This window comes from Chinchilla lanigera, unplaced genomic scaffold (assembly GCF_000276665.1).
Source record: "Chinchilla lanigera isolate Chin_1 unplaced genomic scaffold, ChiLan1.0 scaffold00012, whole genome shotgun sequence".
In the NCBI taxonomy this organism is placed as follows: Eukaryota; Metazoa; Chordata; class Mammalia; order Rodentia; family Chinchillidae; genus Chinchilla; species Chinchilla lanigera.
Window position 1 is genome coordinate 22,881,427 of NW_004955413.1, and position 22,702 is coordinate 22,904,128.

Genomic DNA, 22,702 nt, shown 5'->3' on the forward strand with positions numbered 1-22,702 from the left:
CTCCTCCTGGGAGTCCTGCTTCCTGCCTTCCCCTCCTGCTTCTAGCTCTGCACAGGTGCAGCCTTCCTACTCAACCTCCACACTCGTCACCTCCTCCTCCTGGGGCAGAGAAAGAAGAGCCCTGTGGCAGGGCACAGAGACGGGGCATCCAGGTGAACCACTCAGGCACGTGGGTCCGCAGCTCCTCCTGGGACTGGCGCTGAGGACGTCGCTGTGGTGACTCAAAGCCCGCCCAATTCAAAGGTCTGGACAGATGAGGTGGAAGGTTCTCCTGGACTCACTGAGCAGCCCCTCCCGGCCACTTGTCCCCAGACGGACACCACGGACGCGGCTCATAGCACATGGTTCTCTTTATTGTGACGCTCAGTGGAAAACATCTGGAAACCAGCTTACTGTAGTGGTGACAGCTGCAACACATGCTAAGGCACTTTATTATATAAAAAGGGTGGGTAGGAGTTCCATTCACTCCTTGTGACAGCAACTGGGACCTGAATTCAGAGCTTTTTAGGCATATGCAGCTTGTATGTAGCTTCACGATTTGAGTTTATTTCCTTTAAAAAAAAACGCCTCCTTGCCATAAGTAAGTCTAAATGCAGCATATACAAAACAGTTAGGAATACAAGTAAATTCAGCAACCAGTGTAGACCAGTGTAGGACAAGCTACTCTCTCTAAACATGGTTCCAAAGGAAAGGCAGTGATAGACTCAGAATTGTGTCATTTATTACAAGGGGAGAAAAGAAAAACCTTTTTTTTTTTTATTTCATAAAAATCGTGCAGGTGGCAGATTTTAAACTGTACTGAGTCCACAGTACACATAAGCTGCCTTCGGGAGGCACAGGGTCGAGTGGAGGCCACCAGTCCTCTCTGATGCTCTGGCTGCGAGATCTGGGACAAGTCCCTTAACCATTAAATATATTTGGTCCCCAAGAGTATTAGGAGAAGCCACCAGAAGGCTGCTGGCCTTTCCAGCACGCCTGACACCCTGTCTGCTCCGCCCGACAGCCTGGCTGTGCAGGGGCAGGCTGCCCTCGGCACAGGAGGGGCGGTGGCATTGCACTTGAGACATCTTGGAATCAGGAGGGGCAGAGACAGAGGCGCTGTCCAGAGGGGGAGGGGAGGTGCCCCCTCTCCCGCATTCTGTGCCCTGCACAGAGGTGGAGCCTGGCCTGCTCCTTCCGGACCTCTCAGAGCCCAGGGGAGCGGGGGCGATGGGACAGAGGTGTGAGGTCACCGCGTGTGATTGCCAACAGCAGACAAGGGAGCGGGAGGGAAGAGCCGGTGGCCAGGCAGGGGCTGGGGCTGGGGGTGCTAACAACACTTCTGGGTGTCGGGCTATCAAAACTCTTTTAGTCTGAAGAAAAATAGATTCATAGAAAACTCTGGTGCCCGCCCAGCAGCCTGCCCACCGTTCTTTGCCGCCTGTGCTTCCAGGCAAGAGAGGGTGCAGACCTGCTGGTCACGCTGTGCAGCCGCGGGCCCAGCCCTGACTCTTTGGTATCAGATTCTGGGAGGGGGAGGGGCTGGAGGGCTGCAGCAAAGGAAGCCAGTGCCCTCAGCAGGGCTGGTGGAAGGGGTCACGGTCACAGCAGCCCCAAGGTGGGCGCTGCAGGGGGGCAGGGAGAGGTGTGCAGTCATCCGTCTGTCCTTCCGGGAGGCAGGAGAAGCAGCCTATTCCGCAGGCTTGGCCTCGGCCCCATCAGCTTTGCCATCCACCTCCTCATCCGAGCAGTCGCCAGCGCCCTTCCGGGCCATTCGGCGGGGCACGACAAACGGCATGTCCCCGCGCCTGCGGGCAAAGGCAGAGGTCAGCAGAGCCGGGCTGAGGGGGCAGCAGCACATCAAAGCAGACTTGAGAGAAATGGGGCACTGGCTGCTCTCCCGTGAGCCTTGGAGTCAGCACTGTGGGTGGGACAGCAGGACACCCCAGGAGCAGGCAGTCAGAGCAGCCCGCAGACCTCTGCTGCCCCGGACACCCAAACAACAGCAGGAACGGGGTGAGAAAAACAGGAAGGCAGGCACAGAGGACAGGGCGCTGTCTTCTGCAACAGGCGCGCAAACTCCTTCCCAACTGGTGGGGCTGGGCTGGGCGCAGGGGTCCGGCGCTTGCCCAGCAGTGCAGAGCCCTGGGCTCCATCCCACCCCAAAGACAGATAAAACAGGTAGAAGCAAGAGACAGGAGTGACTGTTTTCACTGGGCACACGACTGGCCTGTGCTTCGGATCGTAGGACAGAAGCCGTCTGTTAAAATGCTGATGACCAGGTCTGGCCTTTCTGCTCTTACGCCTTAAAAAAAATAGTCCCCAGCCACAAGTGCTGGCACCTACCTTTAGCCCCAGATCCTCAGGAGCCTGAGGCTGAAGCAAGATGAACGTGAGGGCAACATGGGCTACATAGCAAGACCCTCTCTCCCAAAAAAGGACAGTGTGGTGTTACACATCTGTAATCCCAGCTACTCGGGAGGCTGAAGCAAGAGGACTAAGTGTGAGGGCGGCCCTGGCAGCTTGAACTGGGCAAGACCCTTGTCAAAGGAAAAATAAGACGGGATCTTGCTGGGCAGTGGAGCCTGCCTAGCACACACAAGGTCCTGGGTTCAATCACCAGTAGCACAAAAAAGAAAAAGAATAACTAATGGCGGGAGAGGAATGAGAATGAGATTCTCAGAGGAAGAGGTGTTTGGCCACAACCACCTGACCCCCGGATTCTTGCCCTCACTCAGGGCTGCTCCGCCGTTCCCCAACTGTCCCAGGCAGTGTCACCGCGGGCGTTCGCCCTGAAGGTGTTTACTACTTCCTAGGCACCTAATAGGCGCTGGGGATCCGGCCGGGTGGCCTCGGGCAACTTGTAATTCAAAACTTCCAGCCTGGAAACGTCCTCCCCCGGCTCGGAGCTACAGGACGGTGGACTTTTAAAACTAGTTGGGAACAAATTACCGGAGTTTCCAGTGTGCTCCAGAGGCTGGGCTGAGGCTGCCAGGTGAGAAGACCCTGTGAAGGGCACGCATCACCCCGCGACACACCTTCCCTCGCGTCCCTGAGCACCTAACCCCCAGCTTTGGCTGAGAACTGAGCCCGAGTGTCTGCTCAGCGCGGCGGTCAGTGCGGCTCACCTCAGCTTGTTCTTCAGGGAGCTGACCTCGCGGTTCATGGCATCGGCCGTCTCGGTTGCGTCCTCCAGCTCGCGCTGCAGCTTCCGGCGCGAGGCATTGGCCCGCTGGGCCTCTTCCTCTGCCTCCTCTAGCTGCCGCTTGAGCTGCTTCAGGCGCGTGGATGCCTTGTCAGCCTGAGGAGAAGATGGCCAGGGATAGAGTGAGGGGCTGCGGGCATGCGCCGGACGCAGCCACCCACTCCCAGGCCTGCCTCTGCTGCGCACCCACCTGGTCCTTGTACTGCTCCGCGTTCCTCCGCTCGTCGTCCACCTGCAGCAACACGTCCTTCAGCCTCTTCTCGGCCCGGCGGACCTGCTTGCTGGCTGCCTGGCGCTCCCTGTGGGGCACAGACATGTGGCTCAGGGACACCCTCCTCAGGGAGTATGGCCAAGGAGATGCAAGTTGTTGATCCCACGGGTGGCCTCGAGGTCAAGGTACTGGCCTTCCCTGGACACCCACTAGGTGCTTTGTCCCTCAGGGCAGGCACTGTGATAATCCCCATTTTATAGATGAGGCAGCGGGGCCCAGGGGAAGGAGTAACACTCTCACAGTTCACATGTAGCAAGGAAATGGAAAGTAGCAGTCGGGGACTCCGTGAGATCCCCATTGCCTTCCAAGAAGACTCGGTCTTGCTGAGCCCACAGGCAGCTGGCCAGGAAGGCGGGACATTGCACCTCTCTCTACTTCAGCCCTCAAGGTCAACCAAGGATTCTTACTCAAACCCTAAAACTCACCCCAGCAAGGACAAGGACTGCCCTGCACGGAAAGGCAGCCTCTGGACTTGGGAGGCTGAGGACAGGACCACAGCAAGGCCTACGGCTGTTCTAGGGGGGACACAGACAGACTGCCGCCGTGCACCGGCAGAGCCGGGCAGTGTGGGGCACGTACTTGGTCTCGTTGTCCAGCTGTTCCTCCAGCTGTGCAATCTTGGCCTCGAGGGCAGTGATGGAGGCCTTGTACTTGGACTTTACAGTGCTCTCCATCTCCTGCAGCTTGACCTTGAGCTCCTTGTTCTGCCGTTCCAGCTGCTGCCTGGCGTTCTCGTTCTTCTGGGAGTGGCTGCGCTCCAGGTTCAGGTCAGTGTTGATCTGGTCAATCTACAGAGGGAAAACCGGTGACCTTGAGGTGGGCTGGGCCCTGACTACTACTGACCACCACTGGGGCCAGAGGAAGGGGACAGGGAGATTCCACTGGGCCTGAGACCCAAGAGCTCAGCTCTCCCAGACAGGAAGCAGCCCATGAATAGGGGCCCAGGGGCCTCCACGGGTGCCAGGATGTTTCCCAGAAGCAACCAGGAAGCAGTGAGCCCACAGCCTCTGCCTGCTGCTGCCTCCGTGCAGGCAAGGAGCTCAGGCCCGTGGGCCGGAAGCCCAGGTGCGGAAGGCAGCCCGGCCACCCTGGCGCCCACCTGCAGGTTGGCCTTCTTCAGCCGGTCGTTGATCAGCTCCGTGTTGCCCTGCTCCTCCTCCAGCTCCTCCTCCAGCTGGGCAATGCGGGCCTCCAGACGCCGCTTCTCCTCCAACGCCAGGGCTCTGCGAAGGTCGGGGAGAAATGAGGGGCCTGCGGGTGGGGAAGACACCCCAGCCCCGCTTCTGACTCCTCATCTGCTCACCCTTTGCCGCTGCTGTTGGCAATCTCATCAGCCAGCTCGTCCCGCTCCTGCTGGGCCTGGCGCTTGGCACGCTCCGCAGCTGCCAATTCCTGCCACAAAGACCAGTATGTGACCCAGTGGGGCTGCCATGGCCTCCGTTCCCTGCACTCCACAGACACCTTGCGGTGCCGCCCTCCCCAAGCCCGACTCCCCGCTCCCACGAAGCCCTCCTTCATGAACCGCTGCAAGTGAGCCCTCCGTCGGAGATCACAGCTGAAGTACCACAAGTTCACAAAACCCCTCCGAGTGCAAGGAACCAAGCCAGGTGTCAGGGATGGAAGTAAGAAACATCCCGGCCAAACAGAGGGGACAGGAGGACGATCCTCAGTGCTGGTCAGTCTGTGTTCCCTGCACATCAGGGCTCAGGAGTCAGGGATGGAAGCCTGAGCAGGAGCCCAGGGTCACGGAACGCCAGGGACAGGGGACAGGTTTTGCTCTGAGGCGGAGGCAGCCTCCGCGTGTGACAGTGGAGGGGAAGATCTCCCCGGGCCCAGGCAGGAGAGGAGAGGAGGATGAGCTGAGCACGTCGGGAGCTGGAAGATCACGCTGTAGGAGACCCTCTAGCCCAGCAGCTTTCACCGTGCCGCTGCCATGTGACCGACAGGGCACCCAAGGGGACACTCAGGCCCCTCAAGGGCACAATTCACCTCAGGAGGTGTGATTAGCACAGGGCCTCGGGGCATGCGCTGAGCTGTCACAGTTTCACCTCCACAATGACCAGGCCCGGGGCCTGACTACATAATGGAGCCCCGCACGAGCCCTTCCATGAAACAAGGCCCACCCCAAGTCATGCTGGAGTGTGCTGGCGTGCTTCCGGCCCTCCCGCTGAACGACTAAGGCACGCGTGTGCCGGCGCCGAGCTGCTACCTGCTGGACGCCCCCTGTGGGCCCAGCTCACCTCCTGCAGCTGAATCATCTCAGCCTCCATGCTCTTCAGCTTCTTCTCGTTCTCCTTGGCCTGGGCCAGGATTTCCTCCCGGGAAGCACGCGTGTCCTCCAGCTCTCGCATGCAGTCCTTCATCTGGGCCTGCGTGGGGAAGAGAGGTTGACGCTGCCACCCGTGTCCTGCCTGGTCCGGGCCTTCCACCCCAACACCCCACAGGGGGCACCTCGGCAAAAGGGCCTGGCTTAACCGTATTCACCCAACTTCACTGTGAAAGTACAAAGGAATGAACTGCAGACCACGTGTCTCCTTTACCCTTTTACAGCCCTATGACATGAGCGTCTACACAGCACGCATTTGACAGTGCTCACACTGGGCACACGTTAGCCCACGCCGCCCCCTTCTTAATTCCCATAACTTCCTGTTAAATTGAATCTGGGGCTCCCAGCACTGCCAGTGCACACCTACAATTCCAAGTCCGCACCCGGGCTAGCCCAGCTACAAGGTAGGAAACGCACTTCCTGCCAGCCTAGCCCGGCTACAAGGCAGGAACTGTGCTTCCTTCTGTCAGTCTCCTGCTGTGTGTGCAATGTTAAAGATCTTTGTCAAGTTGCCCTTTTCTTTTGCAGGTGAATGTCACACTGGGATTCCCGGGACCAAAGGACAGGACTTGTGCAGAGCCCGTCTGCGCCAGTTAAACACACTACTGGAGTTCAGACTCCACGCCTCGCAACTCTGCCCACAGCAAATGCTTTAACTTATTCTTGTTAGTGGCACACTGGGGCATGATGGGATCCTCAGAGCGGTTTTTAATGTGTTCTTTTTAAATTCGGACATCTCGATCCCTGTTCCCTGGATCAGTACCTGGTTTCTCTCGGCAATGTGCACAAGTGGCCACCTTCCAGGGGCCTTCTGCATGGCTAGGTTTGCACTTATTTGTCTGCTTCTTTTTTAACATTCTCAGTCACTGACCTCACAGCAAGTTTGCTTTCAGACCGTTCGTTCCGCTCAGCTCTGGGCCTGAGTCTCTGTCTGCGAGATGGGCTTAGAGCAGCCTCAACCTTGCTTGCAGAGGGCAAGGTGGCGACCCTGTCCCGCACTGGTTTCCACACCTGTGTCCAGCGCACCTGAGCCCAGCACCGCACACAGACTGCCCCGGCCTGGCCTCACCTGCAGCTTCCGCAGCTGTTTGATAGCTTCCTCCCGGTTCTTGTTGGCCGTGTCAATGTGCGCCTCCAGGTCTTTCAGGTCCATCTCCAGCTTCTTCCGGGCGGCCACTGCCATGGAGCGCTGCTTCTTCTCATCCTCCAGCTCTGCCTCCATCTCCCGCACCTGGGGAAACCCGACAACTCGAGAAGCCGGGCCACATCACTCCAGCCCAGAGTCCCAGAGAGCTCAGGACAGTGTTGTAGAGTCTATGGACCTAACAGAGTGAATCACCAAGAGGTGACAGAGGAGTGGGCCATGGGCCATGGAAGGAGTGGTCCAGGAGCCCTACACAGCCAGGTGGGACAAGGAGAGCGAGGCCTCCAGAAGTCAGGGCAGTCCCTGGCGCCTCTGCCTGGGGCAGGGAGGGCCGCACATACCTGTCTGACCAGCTGCTTCTTCTTCTCCTCACTCTGCTCATCACGGCCCTGCAGGTCCCGCTCGAACTGGGCCTTCATGGCCTGCAGGTTCACCTCCAGCCGCAGCTTGGCATCCTCAGTAGCCTGCAGCTCATCCTCCAGCTCCTCAAGCTGAGTCTTCATCTCCTCCACTTGCTGCTCCAGGGCGCGCTTGGACTTCTCCAGCTCGTGGACCTGAGCCCAGGAGCCCAAGTCAGGCCCGAGGTGTGGGCAGGTACACACACCCTGGGCCCCAGTCACGTCCCCCTGGGTGCCCTCCCAACACCCCGCGGCTGGCCCGGCACTCACACTCTTGCCCACATCGTCCTTGGAGCTCATGAGGTCCTCCATCTCCGTGCGGAACTGCTTGTTGAGGCGCTCTAGCTCCGCCTTCTGCTCCATGGCCTCCTCCAGTGCCCGGGCCAGGGACAGTGCCTTGGTCTCCTTCTCACGGGCCTCCGCCTCGGCCCGGTCACGCTCCTCTGCATACTTGGCAGAGATGGTCTTCTCCTCAGCCAGGAGCTGGAGAGACACACAGACCGTGAGGCCAGGGCATGGACACATGCGGACCACCGCGGCTCTGCAGCCAGTTCCAGGCTTTGTAGGAAATGAGCACCTGGATGCCAGGTCTGAGAGGGGCAGGACCCAGGACGAGCAACTCAAGCCTGCTGCCCAGGAACTAGTTGGATCCGAGGATGACAATCCCAGGATAGTGTGTCCCTGTGCCAGACAGGCAGGGATTCCTCTACCACTAAGCCTTAACCTCTGTTTCATTTCTGTCACCGAGTAACACCGATCCTGAACGTCACATGGTGCCCCTGCCACTAGCTGAGGCAATCGTTCATTCCCTTCCAGAACCTGGAAAAGCCCTGAGCAATGGGACAGACTTTTCTTGAAGAGCATTTGAGTCTGGCTGCTCCAAAGCCCAAATCCCATGTGCAGCCTCCTCCAGAAGTGCCATCGCCCCTTCTGGCGTCTGTCTCTGCGTGGGCCTCTGCGTGGGGCCTGCCCCTGGCTCTCCCTGATCTCCCCTATCCCCTTCCCTTTGCCCTGCTCCTGTTGGACTCCATGGGTTGGTAAGTCTCTTCACGGAGGGTTGAGAGCATTCCTTAGACTCTGCAGGCCCGCCAGTCTGTAGCAGCTGCTCCACTCTGTTACTGCAGCACGAACGGCCAGAAACAACATGTAACTGGGCCTGGCTGCGGCTAATAAAACTTTACAACACAGTGACGGGCTGAATTTGGCTGTGGCTCGCTGGTATCCTGATTCACTTATTCTGTTATTCTATCTGGCCCTGGCGTCTGCATCTCTGTAAGCTGTCTTGACTCTTTTGGCATGAGGAGTAGACATGAACCCATACATAAACCATCTTACACAGTAAAACTAGTCCATTTTAGAATCTTGGGAGTTAAAAAAGAGAAAGGGAACCCATCACATGAACATGCGCCCCGCTGGTCGCCCTCTTCCCAGGCCCCTTCCAGACTGCAGACTTTGAAGTGGCCTTGCCTTTAGGCTGTGGACCCAAGGAAAGAAATGTGAGGACCAAGCTATGGCCACACACCTGGTCAAACTTCTTCTGCTTCTTCTCGAGGTTGGAGACGCTCTGCCGCTGGTGGTCCAAGTCCACCAGCAGATCATCCAGCTCCTGCTGCAGCCGTGTCTTCGTCTTCTCCAGCTTGTCATAGGCGGCCACCTTCTCCTCGTGCCGCTGGCTCAGGCCCTCCAGGTCCTTCTGGAGCTTCCGCCTAGCTTCCTCAGCGGTCTCCAGGCACCCCACGCCGTCCTCCATCTTCTTCTTCATGTCGGTCACCTGCACCGGGCAGAGAGTAAGGAGACACACGAGATGGCACCTGCTCCGGACACACCTGTCTTGGGGAACACTGGAAGCTGACTCCTACACTGTGAAGGGGAACCAGCAAGCCAACCCGGTTATGGAATCTCCCCACCAGGTCTCTCTTCCACCGGAGCAAGAAAAAGGCGTTTCTGTGGAGGGGCAGCCACACCTGGGCATGGAGGGTGGCGATCTGCTTTTCCAGGTTGCGCTTGGCTTCCTCCTCCTCCTCCAGCTGCTCCTTGAAGGAGTTCTTCTCATCCTCCATCTGCTTCAGCTTGGTGCTCAGGCTCAGCTTCTGCCGGTTCTCCTCCTGCAGCAGCTCCTACTCCAGGGGGACAGAGGGCATGGCACTCAGGGACACAGGTGTGAGAGCTCTCAGGCCCACACCCGCAGGGAGGGCCAGTCGTGGGACCCAGGGGACCTGGTGGCAGCTGGGAGGACCCTTGGATAAGGGAAAGGATGGGCAATCAGATGAGCTCTGTGACAAAAGCCTGGAGATCTGGCAGCTAAGGCACAGGGTCCTCCTGGGAAGGATCAAACATGCAAGGCCCAACCCTGTCCTTACCTGAGTATCCTGCAGTTGGGACTCCAGTGTGGAGAAGTCCTTGGTGAGCTTGCTGGACTTGCTGTCAGACTGGTTGAGCAGACCGGTCACATTGTCCAGCTCAACCTAAGTGGGGAAGAGAAAGGCGAGGACTGTGAGCCTGGCCAAAGCTCCTCTGGCAGAGCTGGACCTGAGTCACTGTTGAACCACAGAGACCCTGCAGAGGAGCCAGCCCAGGCAGAGAGCAGGTGGAGAAGTTTGCCTCCTGTGGGTCTCGGCCACCACCCAGCGGGTGCTGAGGGGCCCATGCCCAGGCCAGGGTCCAGCAGAAACCTCACCTGCAACTTGGTGACTTTGTCAGCCAGCTCAGTGCGCACACGCTCTCCCTCATTGAACTTGACCTGCAGCTCCTGCAGCTGGGCCTCCACCTTCTTGCGCTTGTGCTCCGAGTCCCCCTTGCCCTGCATCAGGACCTTCACCTCATTGGCCAGCTCGCCCCGCTCGTTCTCCAGGGTCTGCTTCGCCTTCTCAAGGGTGGCTTTCACCTGGAGGGAGGGCAAGGACGTAAATGGGACCTCGGGGACCTGGCACACGGCTGTTCTTTCCAACATCACTGGAAAAGCCACCTACTCTAGGTCAAGAAATTGCTGCCTCTGCAGCAAAAATAACTATTACAGGAAAAGCCCCAGACTAGCAAGGCCTGGGCCTCCGCTGTCCTCCTCCCAGAGGGTAGGTGAGAAATGTATTCTCACCTCTGGGGACCTTGGCTCCCTTGCCCAGTCACCCTCTCTGGATAGAGGGAATGTTCTAGAGAAAAGTGTTGCAGATGTTTTGATCTTAGCACTATTTATACTACAACAAAGGAAACCGAAATGATTCTTAGACTTCCAATACACCCTCTCTGAAACCTGATGTTCATAGGAATAATGTAACATTCCTTCAAAAATATAAAGGTAGAGCTTAGGAGACAAATGCAACCATCCCATTCTAGACCGCACTGAACTCGACATAAGTGTGTGCAAAGGCTCATGGAAGGGGAACGCCAAGGGCCGAGGAAGGCTCTGTCGCACCCAATCTGAGATGGAGCAGCAGGCAAACAAATGGACAAGATGGTCCTAAAATTATTTTACAGCTTGCCATGTGTCAGAGCTGGAGCCACGGGAGGCAGAACCGGTCCTGTCAAGGAACTGCCTGGCCAGGAGGCCTGCTGGATGGCTTCCCAGTAAGAGGCCAGTGTACTGCTTGCTTGCTGGTCACAAGAGGACTCCACAGTCAGAAAAGGGAACGCTGAGCCCTCTGACACTCAGGCTCAGGGTCGCTCTGATTCCTTGACATTTTCTAGCCTGGCAGAATGTACACAGAATCATGACAAAAACAACAAAATGTATTTATCCCTTACTAAGTATTTTGTGTACATTATCAACTCTATTTTTTTATTTTTTTTTTATTTATTTATTTTTTTTGGTTTTTCTCCGGTACCAGGAACTGAACTCACGACCTTGCGCTTGCCAGGCAGGTGCTTTTGCCACTGAGCTAAATCCCCAGCCCCTGCATTATCAACTCTAAATCTTTGCTGATCATATCAGCAGACTGATCATATCCTCCTTTCCAGACAGAGAAGCTGAGACCAAAGGGTTCTTGGGTGCCCAGGTCAATCAGTGACTAAGAGTGGGAGCCAGGCCTCAGACCCGGGCAATCTGATGCCTGAGCCACTCGGCTCTGCAGGACCAGGTTAGGGACTGCACACCCTGGAGTGCTGGGCTCAGTGGAGGCCTCGCCCCGGAAGGAGCCCCTCCCCGGCCGGGGGCTGGGGAGGCAGCGCACCCGCTTGGTCTGCTCCAGCTGTTCCGCCAGCTCCTCCACGGCCTGCGAGTGCTTCTGCCTCATCTCCTGGATCTGGGCTTCGTGGGTCCTGGCCTCCTCCTCCAGCGTCTTCTTCAGGATGTTCACTTCCTGCTCACGCTTGGACCTGGACGGAGAAACACCCTGAGTGGAAGCCGAGCACGCTGGAATGATGCGCCCTGGGCTCTGCCCTGACTACAGAGAGGCTCGTGAGACGCACACAGCACTTGTCCGCACTGGCCTTCCTCTTCGGTCCTCCATGCCACAGCCCAAGCTCACAGGCACACCCTGTAGAGCCTTCTGTTCCCTTCCAGCCTCAGGCCTAACCTTGCATCACCCCAAAGTGTGACTCAACAGGCCTTCCCCTTTGAAGAGAAGCTGCCGAGGAAACATCAACAACCAAGCCCTCTGTGCATAAGGCCACCTGTGTGCAAGGACGTGGCTCCATCCCTCCAGGCCAAGGCCTCCGCCCCTCCCCACTGCCGTGCCCGTGCTCCAGCCCCATCCTCAGGCCTTGGCCAGGCAGCCCCATAGCATACCTGAGCTCCTGCTGGGCAGCCGTGGAATCCAAAGTGTCTTCCAACTCTGTCTTCAGCGCCTCCAGCTCTTCTCCCAGGTCCCTTTTCTGCTTCTCGGCTTTGTTCCTACAAGCACGCTCAGATTCTAGGTCTTCCTGAAGTTCGGAAATCTGAGATTCCAGCTCCCGAATCTTCTTCAGGGCCATATTCTTCTGGGCAGCTTCTTCTTCCACTCTGCCAAAAGGATCAGTAAGATCAGTATGAAGCCATTTTCTCCTTCAAACAGCAGAGATTGCAGAAGCGGATTAGGGAAGCAGCCAAAGCCACACTGGCAGTCACAGTCGTGCCAGTGGGGATCACTCTCTGCAAACCAACGTGCGAAACATCCACAAGACTGAGGAGCAGTTATACTTTGAGAGCTAGAAAACAGAGAAGCTACTATTTCATCTTCCAGACTAAGATTCACAGCTTTAAATATGTTTTAAAAATCCAAATGTTCAATAAAAACATAAAAGGAAGTACGATGTTATGGTCCACGATGACAGCAACCAAATAAAAATGTAAATGTGCTCTGGCCTTCAGATGAGTAACATTCCCTTTGTGTCGATGTTCAGTTTGCCAATCGTAGGAGCGCATCCTCTGGGGAGACACAGCCGGGAAGGTTATGCATGTGCAGGGCCAAGGTGAGTGTGGGAAAAGCTCTACGCTTTCTAATTGTGCTGTGAACCTAAAGCTAGTCTAAAAAATGGCTGAAAATGTGTGCCTATAACCAAGAGATTCAAAAAGAAATTTAAAAATTTAGCCAACAAACTTTAAAGAGGTGGGTGACAGTTGTGGATGACTTTTTCGGGGATTGCAAACAAAAGACACCCTAGATCATGCATGTTCTTAGGGGACAGGAAGTGTTTGCCACGAACTGGCGTGCTTACAGACCCTGTGCCAACAACAGAGCAAGAAGCCAGCTGCAAATGTGGCACCGGCCTGCTGGCCACAGCTGTGGCCTCAGCCTCACCTGGCCAGCGCAGTCTGCAGCTCCTCTTCCTTCTTGGCCAGCTGCATCTTGAGCTCAGCAATCTGAGCCTGCAGCTCGGCAATCTGGTCGCTGAGATCTGTGGAATCTCCCTCCAGCTTGCGGCGGGTCTTCTCCAGCTCTTGCCGCTGCTTTTCTTCCCTGCGGAGGCGCTCTGCCAGGGACGGAAAGCAGTGGACACAAACCCTCAGTGGCCACAGGCATTCTGTCTGCTTTTAGTTACTTATAGAAAAACGCTTCTAAGCACTTCCTGTAAACATACATAATGTTAAGGGAGGTCATATGTGACATCTGCACCCAAGTCCTGGACACATAAACAGGACATTGCCACGAGACACAAAGGCCCCTGTCTCTCTCTAGTGCATCCCCTGACCTTCTGTGTCAGGGCAACTACGTCTCTTTTACAGCTGTCCCACATTCTGCATGAATTTGAGCTCATCTAGCAGAACAGCCTAGTATGTCTAGCATCAGGGATCAACATCTGGCTTTACACTTCCCTTTGAGACGTTACTTAGGTAACTCATCTTCCTGTAACTCATGAACTATAAGGGTAGGAAGACAACCTGCGTCCCAGGCTAAGAGGCTCAAATGAGTGAACATCTTACAGCACCGAGAATGGTGCCCAGCCCCTCACTTGGCTGCAACGATTCTTCCTAGACTTGCCTAGTCGCTCAAGCCTATGATTTTGAGACTTCTCGGGTTAAGTCTCACAGAACACACTCCTTGGCCTTTGGCCTAGCATTCCCTTCTGTGAACTTAACGCAACCTAGTTGCCTTTCTACACCTGACAGGCATTGGGCTGTGCTGGTCATGTGCTCTGATGGACAAAGTCACTGAGCATTGTCGCCCATGCCTCCCAGCACACGTGGCCAAGAGCATCTAAGGGAAGTGCTGGTCACAGCACACAAGCTTTATCCTCACTCGGGCACAGCCAATTGTGCTGCAAAGCCACATACCAATTTCTATTCCCAGAGCAGCACGCACGAGTTCCCTGGTCCAAGTTCTTGCTAACATGGGTTAGTGTCACACCACCGTCCGTGTCTGTTAAGCTAGAGGGGCCACCATACACCCCTTGGATGACCTGGTCGTTCAGCCTCCTCCCAGGGCAGGGAGGACATAGATAGGAAAAGGGGTCTGTGTTGGGACCTGCCCCTCCCCCACAGCCTGATAACTGCATCCCATACCAATGGCAGGGGCCAGGCAGGGCAGAGACACCAAGCTGGGGAAATCCTCCAGCCCTCAGATGGCCTGGTTTCGGCCTTATGTCCACCACTGGGCTAGGAGTTCCCAGAGAGGTCTGGGCTCCCTCCACCACATTGTTACTATCAAGGGACGAGGGACCAGAACCAGAGCTCCTCAGGAGTCAGGCCCTGTGCCACAGATTCCAGGGACTTGTCACCCTCCCTCAGGTGAAGCAGTGACCTCTGGCGATAGCTGTCTAGCACTTTATAGTTCATGCCTGTTCATGTGGTCAAGCCTCACAAAACACTCTCCCACTGTGTCCCCTTAATAAATGAGAGGGACTCGGGATATATAGCTCAGTGGCATAAGCACCTGCCTAGCAAGCACAAAGTCCTGAGTTTGATTCCCAGTTCCTAAATAAATAAATAAGAGAAACCACAGCCCAAGGAGACCACACAGGTAGAGGGTGGCACAGCAAGCAGGTGATGGGCTGGCCAGGTCTAGGGTCAGACCCAGACCCCTTGAGAGGCCTCAAGAGCTGCTGAGATGCATGGCACCGAACAGCTGAGCAATGTCACGGCTTCACCCTGAGCTCTCCTCACTCTGGAGCCGTCCAGCCACCACAGTTCAGGGCCTGCAGCCTAAAGCCCCATGGGGACCAACACTGCCCCCTACGGCCTAGTGGCCCTGGTCTTCAGGTGGCAGCACTGAGGCCCAGCCCCCTGGTGAGCTGTGGACGCTCTGCACTCCAGGTGACAGGTGAGCTCCAGGTCAAGCGCCTCACCCTCCAGGTCGGTGATCATGGCCTCGTGCTTGTTCTTGAGCTTGGCCAGGCTCTTGGACTTCTCTTCCTCTTCCATGAGGTTCGTGGTGAACTCAGCTACTCTATCCTCCAGCAGCTTCTTCTCCTGTTGAGGGAGGGCACGTCCAGGTCAGAGTTTCCTATCAGCCAGGCACACATACTCTGGCTTTCCCAAAGCATGACTCGCCCACAAATCTAGGGTTGACTGGCAAGGCAAGGCTTTAAACACCTGACCCAGGGCGTTAGAATTTCCTGGATTACAGGTCACCAGCCCCAACAAAACAGCTGGATAAGTTTCCATAGGACCTAAAACCATGGGTAACCTGCAGGTGACAGCTCACCCTGCCTGCCCTGCCCTGCCCTGCCCTGTTCCCTGGGGTAGCCGGGGTGTCTTACCTTGGCCAGTTTGCAGTTCTGGTCCTCCATGATGATCTGGTCCTCCTCCAGCTTCTTCAGCTTGGCCTCAGTGGTCACCTTCTCCAGCTGGAGCTTCTGCCGGGCGCTCTCCTCCTCCTCCAGCTGCTCCTCAAGTTCCTGCCAGGGACGTGAGGTTGAGAAGAGCGCACCCCACAAGTCTAGCAGCTGACCCTAGACATGGCCAGGCCTCACTCACAGGACCAAAATATGCAACAGGTGCAGGGCTGACCTGCCGGGATACTGTTGAGCAGGACTTCTGCAAGTCAGTCCTACAACAGGCAGAGGGCCACACTCAGGGGCACCACCCCTTAAGCCAACAAAACAAGGACCAGTGCTGGGAGCAGTGGCGCACGCCAGTAACCCTAGCACTCAGGAGGCTGAAGCAGGAGAATCATTGTGAGTTCGAGGCCAGCCTGGGCTACTGAGTGAGCTTAAGGCCAGCCTGAACTGCATAGGGAGAACCTGTCGCAAAGAGACAAAAAAAAAAACCGAGGACCAGAGAGAGGAAAATAACAAGCTGTGACACTCTGCGAATAACCACCCCAAAGAGAGTTTCTCAGGGCTGCCCAAGGGGGCAGAGAGGTGCTAGGATGACTTGCTCCCTGTGGTGTCTGGGTCTCGTGTCGCTGTTCAGGCCCACATGGCCTGCGCGGCATCCAGCCCTGCCCCGCCTGCAGGGAGGCAGTCAGTACCTGAATGTTCTGCTGCATTTTCTTCTTCTCTGCCTGCAGGTGCTGGCAGCGCTCCTCCTCCTCTTCTACCCTGGCCTCGAGGTCATGGCAGATCTCCTCCAGCTCCTGTTTCTTGGCGGTCAGGCGAGCCCGAAGCTCCTCAGCCTCTGCACACAGCTCAGTCTCTGCCTGCAGCTGCTCCTGCAGCTGCAACTTCTCTGCCATGAGCTGCAAAGAACACACAAGCTCCTTGAGACTTCAAGCGGCTCCAGGTTGGACGCTCTGGAGCTCAGGTTTCCGGGCAGAGAGGAACATACACACAAGAGCACCTTCCAGCTATGAGGTGCTTAAGCTCCCAGGCAGCCCCCTACATTATATCCTTTACCCTTGGCTACTGTCTCATGAACTTCAACCTCACTAGGAAGTGGGATGAAAGGTTACAGGGGAAAGCTGGGACTCGAACTTCAAGCCCACTGGCCCCCTCCAGCACAAACCCTCAATGTGGCTGCAGACACTAATCGTGGCCTGCCCACTGGTGGCCAGCAGGTGGCAGCACCGGGAGCTCGGCGCTCTGGGCAGAACCCTGCTGACACCCACCTGTGACTGCAGCGTCTCCATCTCCGTGAGCCTGTTCTCTGCAGCCAGCTGCTTCTCCCGCACCTTTACCAGCTCTTCCTCCTTGGCCATCATCTCCTCCTCCTGCCGGCTCACTTGCAGCAGCGGCTTGACCTAGAAGAGGACATGAAGGCAGAGTAAAGATGTCACCCCTGACAAGAGTCAGGAGGCTGCTCCCTCAGCCTGAGGGCAAGCTCACAGGGCTGCACTGCAGGGAGGAGGTCCGAGCAGGTACAGCCTTCCAGGAAGTCTGTCTGGCGCTCACGCCATGGGCCTCTGACCTGCTAATCACATTTGAGGAAAACCATTCCCACATCTGCATGAAAATGTTCATGACAGCAGTGCTGATAAGAGCAAGCCTCAGAAATGACACAAAGCTCCATGGTGGGAGACTCGGCCAGACAAATTACGCTACGTCCTCCAGGGAACATCACAGCTCTTCTAAAAAGCTGGTGCTGATAAGGAGTTTTGCACGGAAAGTGCAAACCACAAGAGCATTCATACAAGTCACAGCTCAGCTGTGGGAGGACATGTTACACAACTGAGATTTATAGGGAGCAAAGGGGGGATACTGGAACGTCTGCTGCTGGATTGGGGTGAAGGGATTATAGGTGAACTTTTATTTTCCTCTTCATGCTTTTTGTTAGTTAATTTTTTACAATCACCAGGATTTATACCTTACAAATAAAAGCAGCCTGAACAACTTCAGAAATAAAAAGGCTTTTAGAAGGCTGATGAGGGCCAGTGCCTCGGTGGGTACAGCTTCTGAGCGGCTGTCCCATAGCTTCTTGAGGGCAGTGCCAACCGTATCGAGTGGGGCTACAGTGCACGGGGCCCCTGCACCCAAGACGCTGCTCTAAGCCAGCCTGGCACAGCTGGCCATCCACACCAGACAAACGCCACACCCACAACCCCCACGCCCCACAGGTCAGGGTCACCCAGGCTCATGCCAGGCACTACAGGCAGTGAACCCTGCATGGGGTAGCACGAGACCAGCTTGCCCCACATGCCATGTGTGGCCCCTGAGCCCCTGCCAGGGTGGGCAAGCCCCCCAGCACCCACCTTGGTGAAGAGCCGCCACCACTGCCAGTTGCGCAGCTTGAGGTAGGCGGCGCAGTTCCTCTGCAGGACCTTCATGGCCGTCAGCTGCTGCTGGCGCTTGGCAAAAGCCCTGTGGGGCAAGGGACACAGTCAGCACCCGGGGGCCACCCAGGGGCCTTGGATTTCTGTCACCCACGCAGCAGGGCCCCCACGCAGCGTCAGTTTGGGAAGAACGTCAGCAGTTGAGGTTCTGCAAAGTGGGCTGGAAGGCGTTGCTGGAGGGCTCTGGATAAACGGGTCTCCGTCTGCGCCAGCTGCACAAACTCCACCTCCCAGGCCTCAGGAACCAGTGTACACCCACCATGCCTGCGGTGCTGCAGCAGGGTGCCCAACACCCTCAGGAGCTGCTCTGAATTCAAGGGCAGCCCCTGCCTGGGGAGCACAGGGCTCCGTGGTGACAGGCAGGCATTGGGTGTTGTCCCCACAGGCTGACATGGTAAGGAATACTGAATAGAAATTTGGGGGTTGCAAATCCAGCCACAGTCCCTCTCTTCCCACTGGTTCCTCTGAACTTCCATCAGAAACACCTGTTACTACTCCTGGGAGGTGTAAGTCTCCTTGGAGGCAGGCTCTCCCTAGACCATAGCTCACCAAGTGCTCCTCTACAGCAGGAAGGAGCGCAGGGGCCCTGGCGGGGGAATGAACCATCCCTAGAACTCACTTCCTGGCCAGGTAGCCCCTGCAGCAGGCCTGGAAGCCTATGATGACGTCGGTGATCTTCAGGTCCCGCTCCTCCTCCAGGTGGGCCAGCACGCCAGCCCGGAAGAACACTTTGCTCTGGCCGATGCGGTACAGGTTGCTGTCAAGCTCCAAGGCTTTGATCTAGATCAGAAGAAATCAGGTGCTGACTCGGTGCCAATGCAGGTGCTCCGAGGGACTCACCTCAGGGTGGCCCTGGGCCAAGAGAGCAAGTTTAGGACAGTGGGACAAGGGTTGGGCTTGACAAGAGGCTCCAGAATGAGGCTGGAATGCCTCAAGTCATACTTCCACACAGTTAACTCAGAGGCCTTCCCTCCTTCCATCTCCCACCTCTGCACACAGGGGCCGTGCTCCACAAACCCCCCGCTGGGCCAATCCCGATGGGAAGCAGCCGGGCATCGCTAGCGCTCAGATACAGCACATGCCAGACCAGGCCTCAGGATGAAACCCTGGTTAGAGGACTCTGGGCCTCAACCTCTAAGGCCACAACTGCAAATAATAGGCCTCCTTCACAGCACACAGCTGAGCGTCTGTCTCTGAGCACCAAGTGTCAGTTGTCACAGTTCACTGGAGTAAGTCCAGTGACAGTGACAAGGCTCTCTTGGGAAGCCCACAAGCAAGGCCACGTGTGTCTGTCTGCCTGGGAAGGAAAGGACTTAGCACATGCTCCCAACACACAATGTCATGGATCCCTAAGAGGAACCTGGGGGAGCTCCGGTGCCCGCAAATGGCCCCAGTAGCCCGGGAAGAGACCCCCATAGGAAGACAGAAACTAGGGGAGGAGCTAGGGTGCTTCTGCTCCGGGCCCGCCTGCTGTGTAACAAGCTCAGTTTTCCCTGCAGAGCCGCAGAAGGGACACACAGTCCACCTGAGCGGCAGGGGACGGGGGCACGTGGAGAGGAGGACACCAGCCGGAGACACTGCCTCTGCTCTTCCTGTGCTGCCTGCCCTTCTTCCTTTTCCCATCCTCAACCTCCCTGTCCATGAATACAGGTTTCTGCACATGGCAAATACTGGATGTTTCTTCTCTCCCTCCCACCAACTCCAATTCTTTAAGAAGAATGTAAAGAAAAATGAGATGAAGGCAGTGGCTGCCAACCCTGGCCAGGCCAGGGCCAGGGCCAGCAGGACGCCTAGAAATCAGGAAAAGCGTGCCGAGGTAGGCATCAGCCCCAGCCTGGCCACCGAGCACCACGGGGCCATCACACGTTCACCCAGATTCGGAGTGTGCACTGCACACCGTGTGGGGGCTCCTGGGAAAGGCGTGCAGCAGATTCCAGTGGCTTTGGGCTGATCATGGGCTTCAGGCCTGCTGCCCTGGCTAAAGTTACCCACCTACTCTGCTGGGGGTCATGAGCGACATGAGCAAAAAAGCAGGGGAATGTGTCCCAAACAGAACAGAACGTCTTGTTTCAAGCCCTGTCTGCTGTGGCGTCAGTCATCCTGACAGTCCAGGGGCTGGGAGGGCTGCCGCTCAGGCTCCTGGCAGAATCCACACCAGCGCGCCGGCGGGGCCAGCACAGGCTTGTCTCACAGGAGTGGCCGGGCGGGCAAAGGCTGACCCCGCAGAGATGGCAGCTGCACTCACCATGAGCACACAGGCCTGCTTCCCATCCATGAAGCCCTTAGGAATGGAGTTTGGTGTCAGGATCTCGTATCTGAGGGAGGAAAGAGAAGCCTGTCATTCCACCCCTCACCCCTACTCTGCACGGCCTGGACTCTACGCAGCAGACGAAGATCATCCTTGCAGTGCGGCACACGGAGTTCTAAAACTTCCCGTAAGGACAGCAGACGTGTGCAGACCCCACACCCTGCTCTTTCCTGGACTGAGCGAGGGTAGGGGTACGCTTCCCAGAAAGCGGAAGGAACCTCGTGCTAAGCCACCTCAGTCACCCAGCACAGGCTCCAGGCTGGGCTACTCACTGCTCAGTGCCCAGAGCCCCAGCAGGAGCCCCGCACAGCCCTGCTCACACCTCCCTGGGACCCTGCGGGCAGCCACGTCGTGGCAGCAGTCGGCGCTGTACACAGCCGCTAGGCAAACAGGACAGTGTCTCTGTGCAGGCAGAAAGAAGCTGCAGGGTCTCTGATGCGTCTCCACGAACCTCCTTCCCTACACACGACTGGCTGACCCTCTTCAACACCTCTTTCCCCACAGCAAAGGGCACTGGGCCCTCAAAGTCTCTAGCAGTGAAAGGCAGCACGGTGAGTTTCCATTCAGGTGGGGATGGCCCTTCTCACACGAAGGACACAAGGCCTTTCCTGTCAGTGACACGGTGGGGACACCTCCTCACATAAAGGTGGAACAGAGAAATGACATGTGGAGAGCAAGCCGCACCCCAGCTGCCTGTGGATGGGCCGTGGCCCACTCACCTCTGCCGGAACTCCTGGAAGACCACCCTGTTGGGAAAGCCCTGGCGGCAGATGCGGATGCCCTCGAGGACACCGTTGCAGCGCAGCTGGTCCAGCACAAGGTGGGGGTCCAGCTTGCCGGCCTGGAAAGAAAGGCACACACAGGGGTCTCACTTCCATACCCAGGGGCTGATGGGAGAGGCCACTTCCTGCTGCAACTCAGCAGACAAAAGCTGAAGGAGTTGCTGTAAGCCACAGTTGACATTCAGATCCCGGGGGGCGGGGGGGCGGGGGGCGTACAATGAGACAGCATAACCAGCAGGACACCCAGGCTACGAATGCAGCACATCCTCAGCCTCCAAAGTCAGCCCATCAAGGGCACCATGGAGAGCTCTATGCACTCAGCAGGCAGAGGAACGGCTACAGCTGGGGAAAGCAGACAAGGAAGGACCAATGCCACACCACAGGCGGCCGTACCTTCTTCTCGTGGTTGGGGATGATGCAGCGGACAAAGTTGGGATTGGTATTCCTCAGCGTGGCCATCAGTTTGGCCAGCTGCTCCTTGTAGAGCTGGCCCACGGTGCGGAACATGCCCTTCCGTGTCTTGAAGGCCCCAGGCAATGCCGTCTCAGACATGCCGGCCACCTGGTCCAAGCCGATGATGCGATCCACTGCAGAGACCACAGAGCACGTGAGCGCCAGCGATCCCAGCTTGGTGTGCATGGGGCGGTGAGGGGTGCAGGACAGAGACGGATGGACAGAAGCCAGGACAAAAAAGGGAGAGACAGTGTGGCAATAAAGGGCCCTTCCGCCTGGAGCTAGAAGAGTACTAAGATCCTTGTGCTGAGCAGGCCTGACCTGGGCAGGATGCAGAGGGGGAGAAGGCAGTCCCTAGGCTAGTGTCCCTCAGGCAGCTGTGTGCCCATCAAAGCCACCCTCATGTTCACATGTCCTATTCTATTCTCAGCACACCCTGGAAGCTCCCACTCCCGAAGAGACACAATAAGTTGCTAATGACTTCTGGAACAGAAAGAATCCCACGAGGCTGGTTCTGAGGGGGTGTCAAACCTAGCTTAGAGCATCCTACAGTCCTTGGTCCCAATTAAAAACAAATCAGTATCTTGAGTTGACGCTGACCTTTACCTACGGCTCAGAGCCAGGAGGTGGGAGCTCGGAGTGCCAAAGCTCCTCTGCCACTGCTGACCAGGCTCTGAATGGATGGGTCTCTGCGTGCAGTCACCCTGGGCTGAGCTCTCTTACACCAGGGGCCAAGAGCAGTGGTGGTGTTACACAGAACTCTGAAAAACCACTATTGGCCATAAACGTGTTTTTTCCGCAGTACTGGGGATCAAATCCACGGCCTTCACACTGAGCTATATTCACACACTGAGCTATATCTGCAGACCTTTTATTTTTTATTTTGAGACAGAGACTCACTAAGTTGCCCGGCTGGGCCTGAACTTGCCATAGTCCTCCTCAACATCCCAGAGTGCTGGGATTATGGGCAGGCAACCCCACACCCAGCTATCTTCACACTCTTATATGCGACCTGTCTCCTGGCCCACAGGTCTGCATCATCTACCTCCAGAGGAAGGACCCCCGTCAGTGTGGCTCATGCCCAGCAGCAGTGAAATGAACTGCCTCCTCCAAGGTAAATAATGCAATAAACCACAGCAAACCAGCCACTGCAGGTCAGTTTTAAGCAAGAGTTAGATTTGAAGGCTTCCACTACTGCAAGTAAAAACTAGAGTTGAGTGACAAAGCCCATTTCTCACTCCTGTGTGATGGGATTTCTAGGACTTATTTGAAGACAG

General features: G+C 56.7%; 1 protein-coding gene across 2 annotated transcripts in view; it reads right to left on the reverse strand.

Annotated features, from left to right (window-relative positions):
• Positions 1-332: 332 nt before the first annotated feature.
• Positions 333-22,702, reverse strand: part of Myh9 (myosin, heavy chain 9, non-muscle) — a 90,424-nt gene continuing 68,054 nt past the window's right edge. For both annotated transcript variants that reach the window (XM_005379158.2, XM_013511492.1), the window contains exons 16-41: positions 21,366-21,559; positions 20,910-21,031; positions 20,128-20,197; positions 18,502-18,662; positions 17,802-17,910; positions 16,722-16,853; positions 16,146-16,352; positions 15,433-15,570; positions 15,019-15,142; positions 13,035-13,206; positions 12,044-12,256; positions 11,487-11,631; positions 10,001-10,207; positions 9,684-9,788; positions 9,288-9,440; positions 8,846-9,094; positions 7,594-7,806; positions 7,267-7,479; positions 6,851-7,012; positions 5,696-5,824; positions 4,759-4,847; positions 4,555-4,678; positions 4,035-4,243; positions 3,375-3,483; positions 3,108-3,280; positions 333-1,787 (exon numbers count right to left, since the gene is read on the reverse strand). In XM_005379158.2, the coding sequence (XP_005379215.1) occupies positions 1,670-1,787; positions 3,108-3,280; positions 3,375-3,483; positions 4,035-4,243; positions 4,555-4,678; positions 4,759-4,847; positions 5,696-5,824; positions 6,851-7,012; positions 7,267-7,479; positions 7,594-7,806; positions 8,846-9,094; positions 9,288-9,440; positions 9,684-9,788; positions 10,001-10,207; positions 11,487-11,631; positions 12,044-12,256; positions 13,035-13,206; positions 15,019-15,142; positions 15,433-15,570; positions 16,146-16,352; positions 16,722-16,853; positions 17,802-17,910; positions 18,502-18,662; positions 20,128-20,197; positions 20,910-21,031; positions 21,366-21,559 (4,040 nt within the window). In that variant the 3' untranslated portion in view covers positions 333-1,669. The remainder of the gene's footprint in view (positions 1,788-3,107; positions 3,281-3,374; positions 3,484-4,034; positions 4,244-4,554; positions 4,679-4,758; positions 4,848-5,695; positions 5,825-6,850; positions 7,013-7,266; positions 7,480-7,593; positions 7,807-8,845; positions 9,095-9,287; positions 9,441-9,683; positions 9,789-10,000; positions 10,208-11,486; positions 11,632-12,043; positions 12,257-13,034; positions 13,207-15,018; positions 15,143-15,432; positions 15,571-16,145; positions 16,353-16,721; positions 16,854-17,801; positions 17,911-18,501; positions 18,663-20,127; positions 20,198-20,909; positions 21,032-21,365; positions 21,560-22,702) is intronic.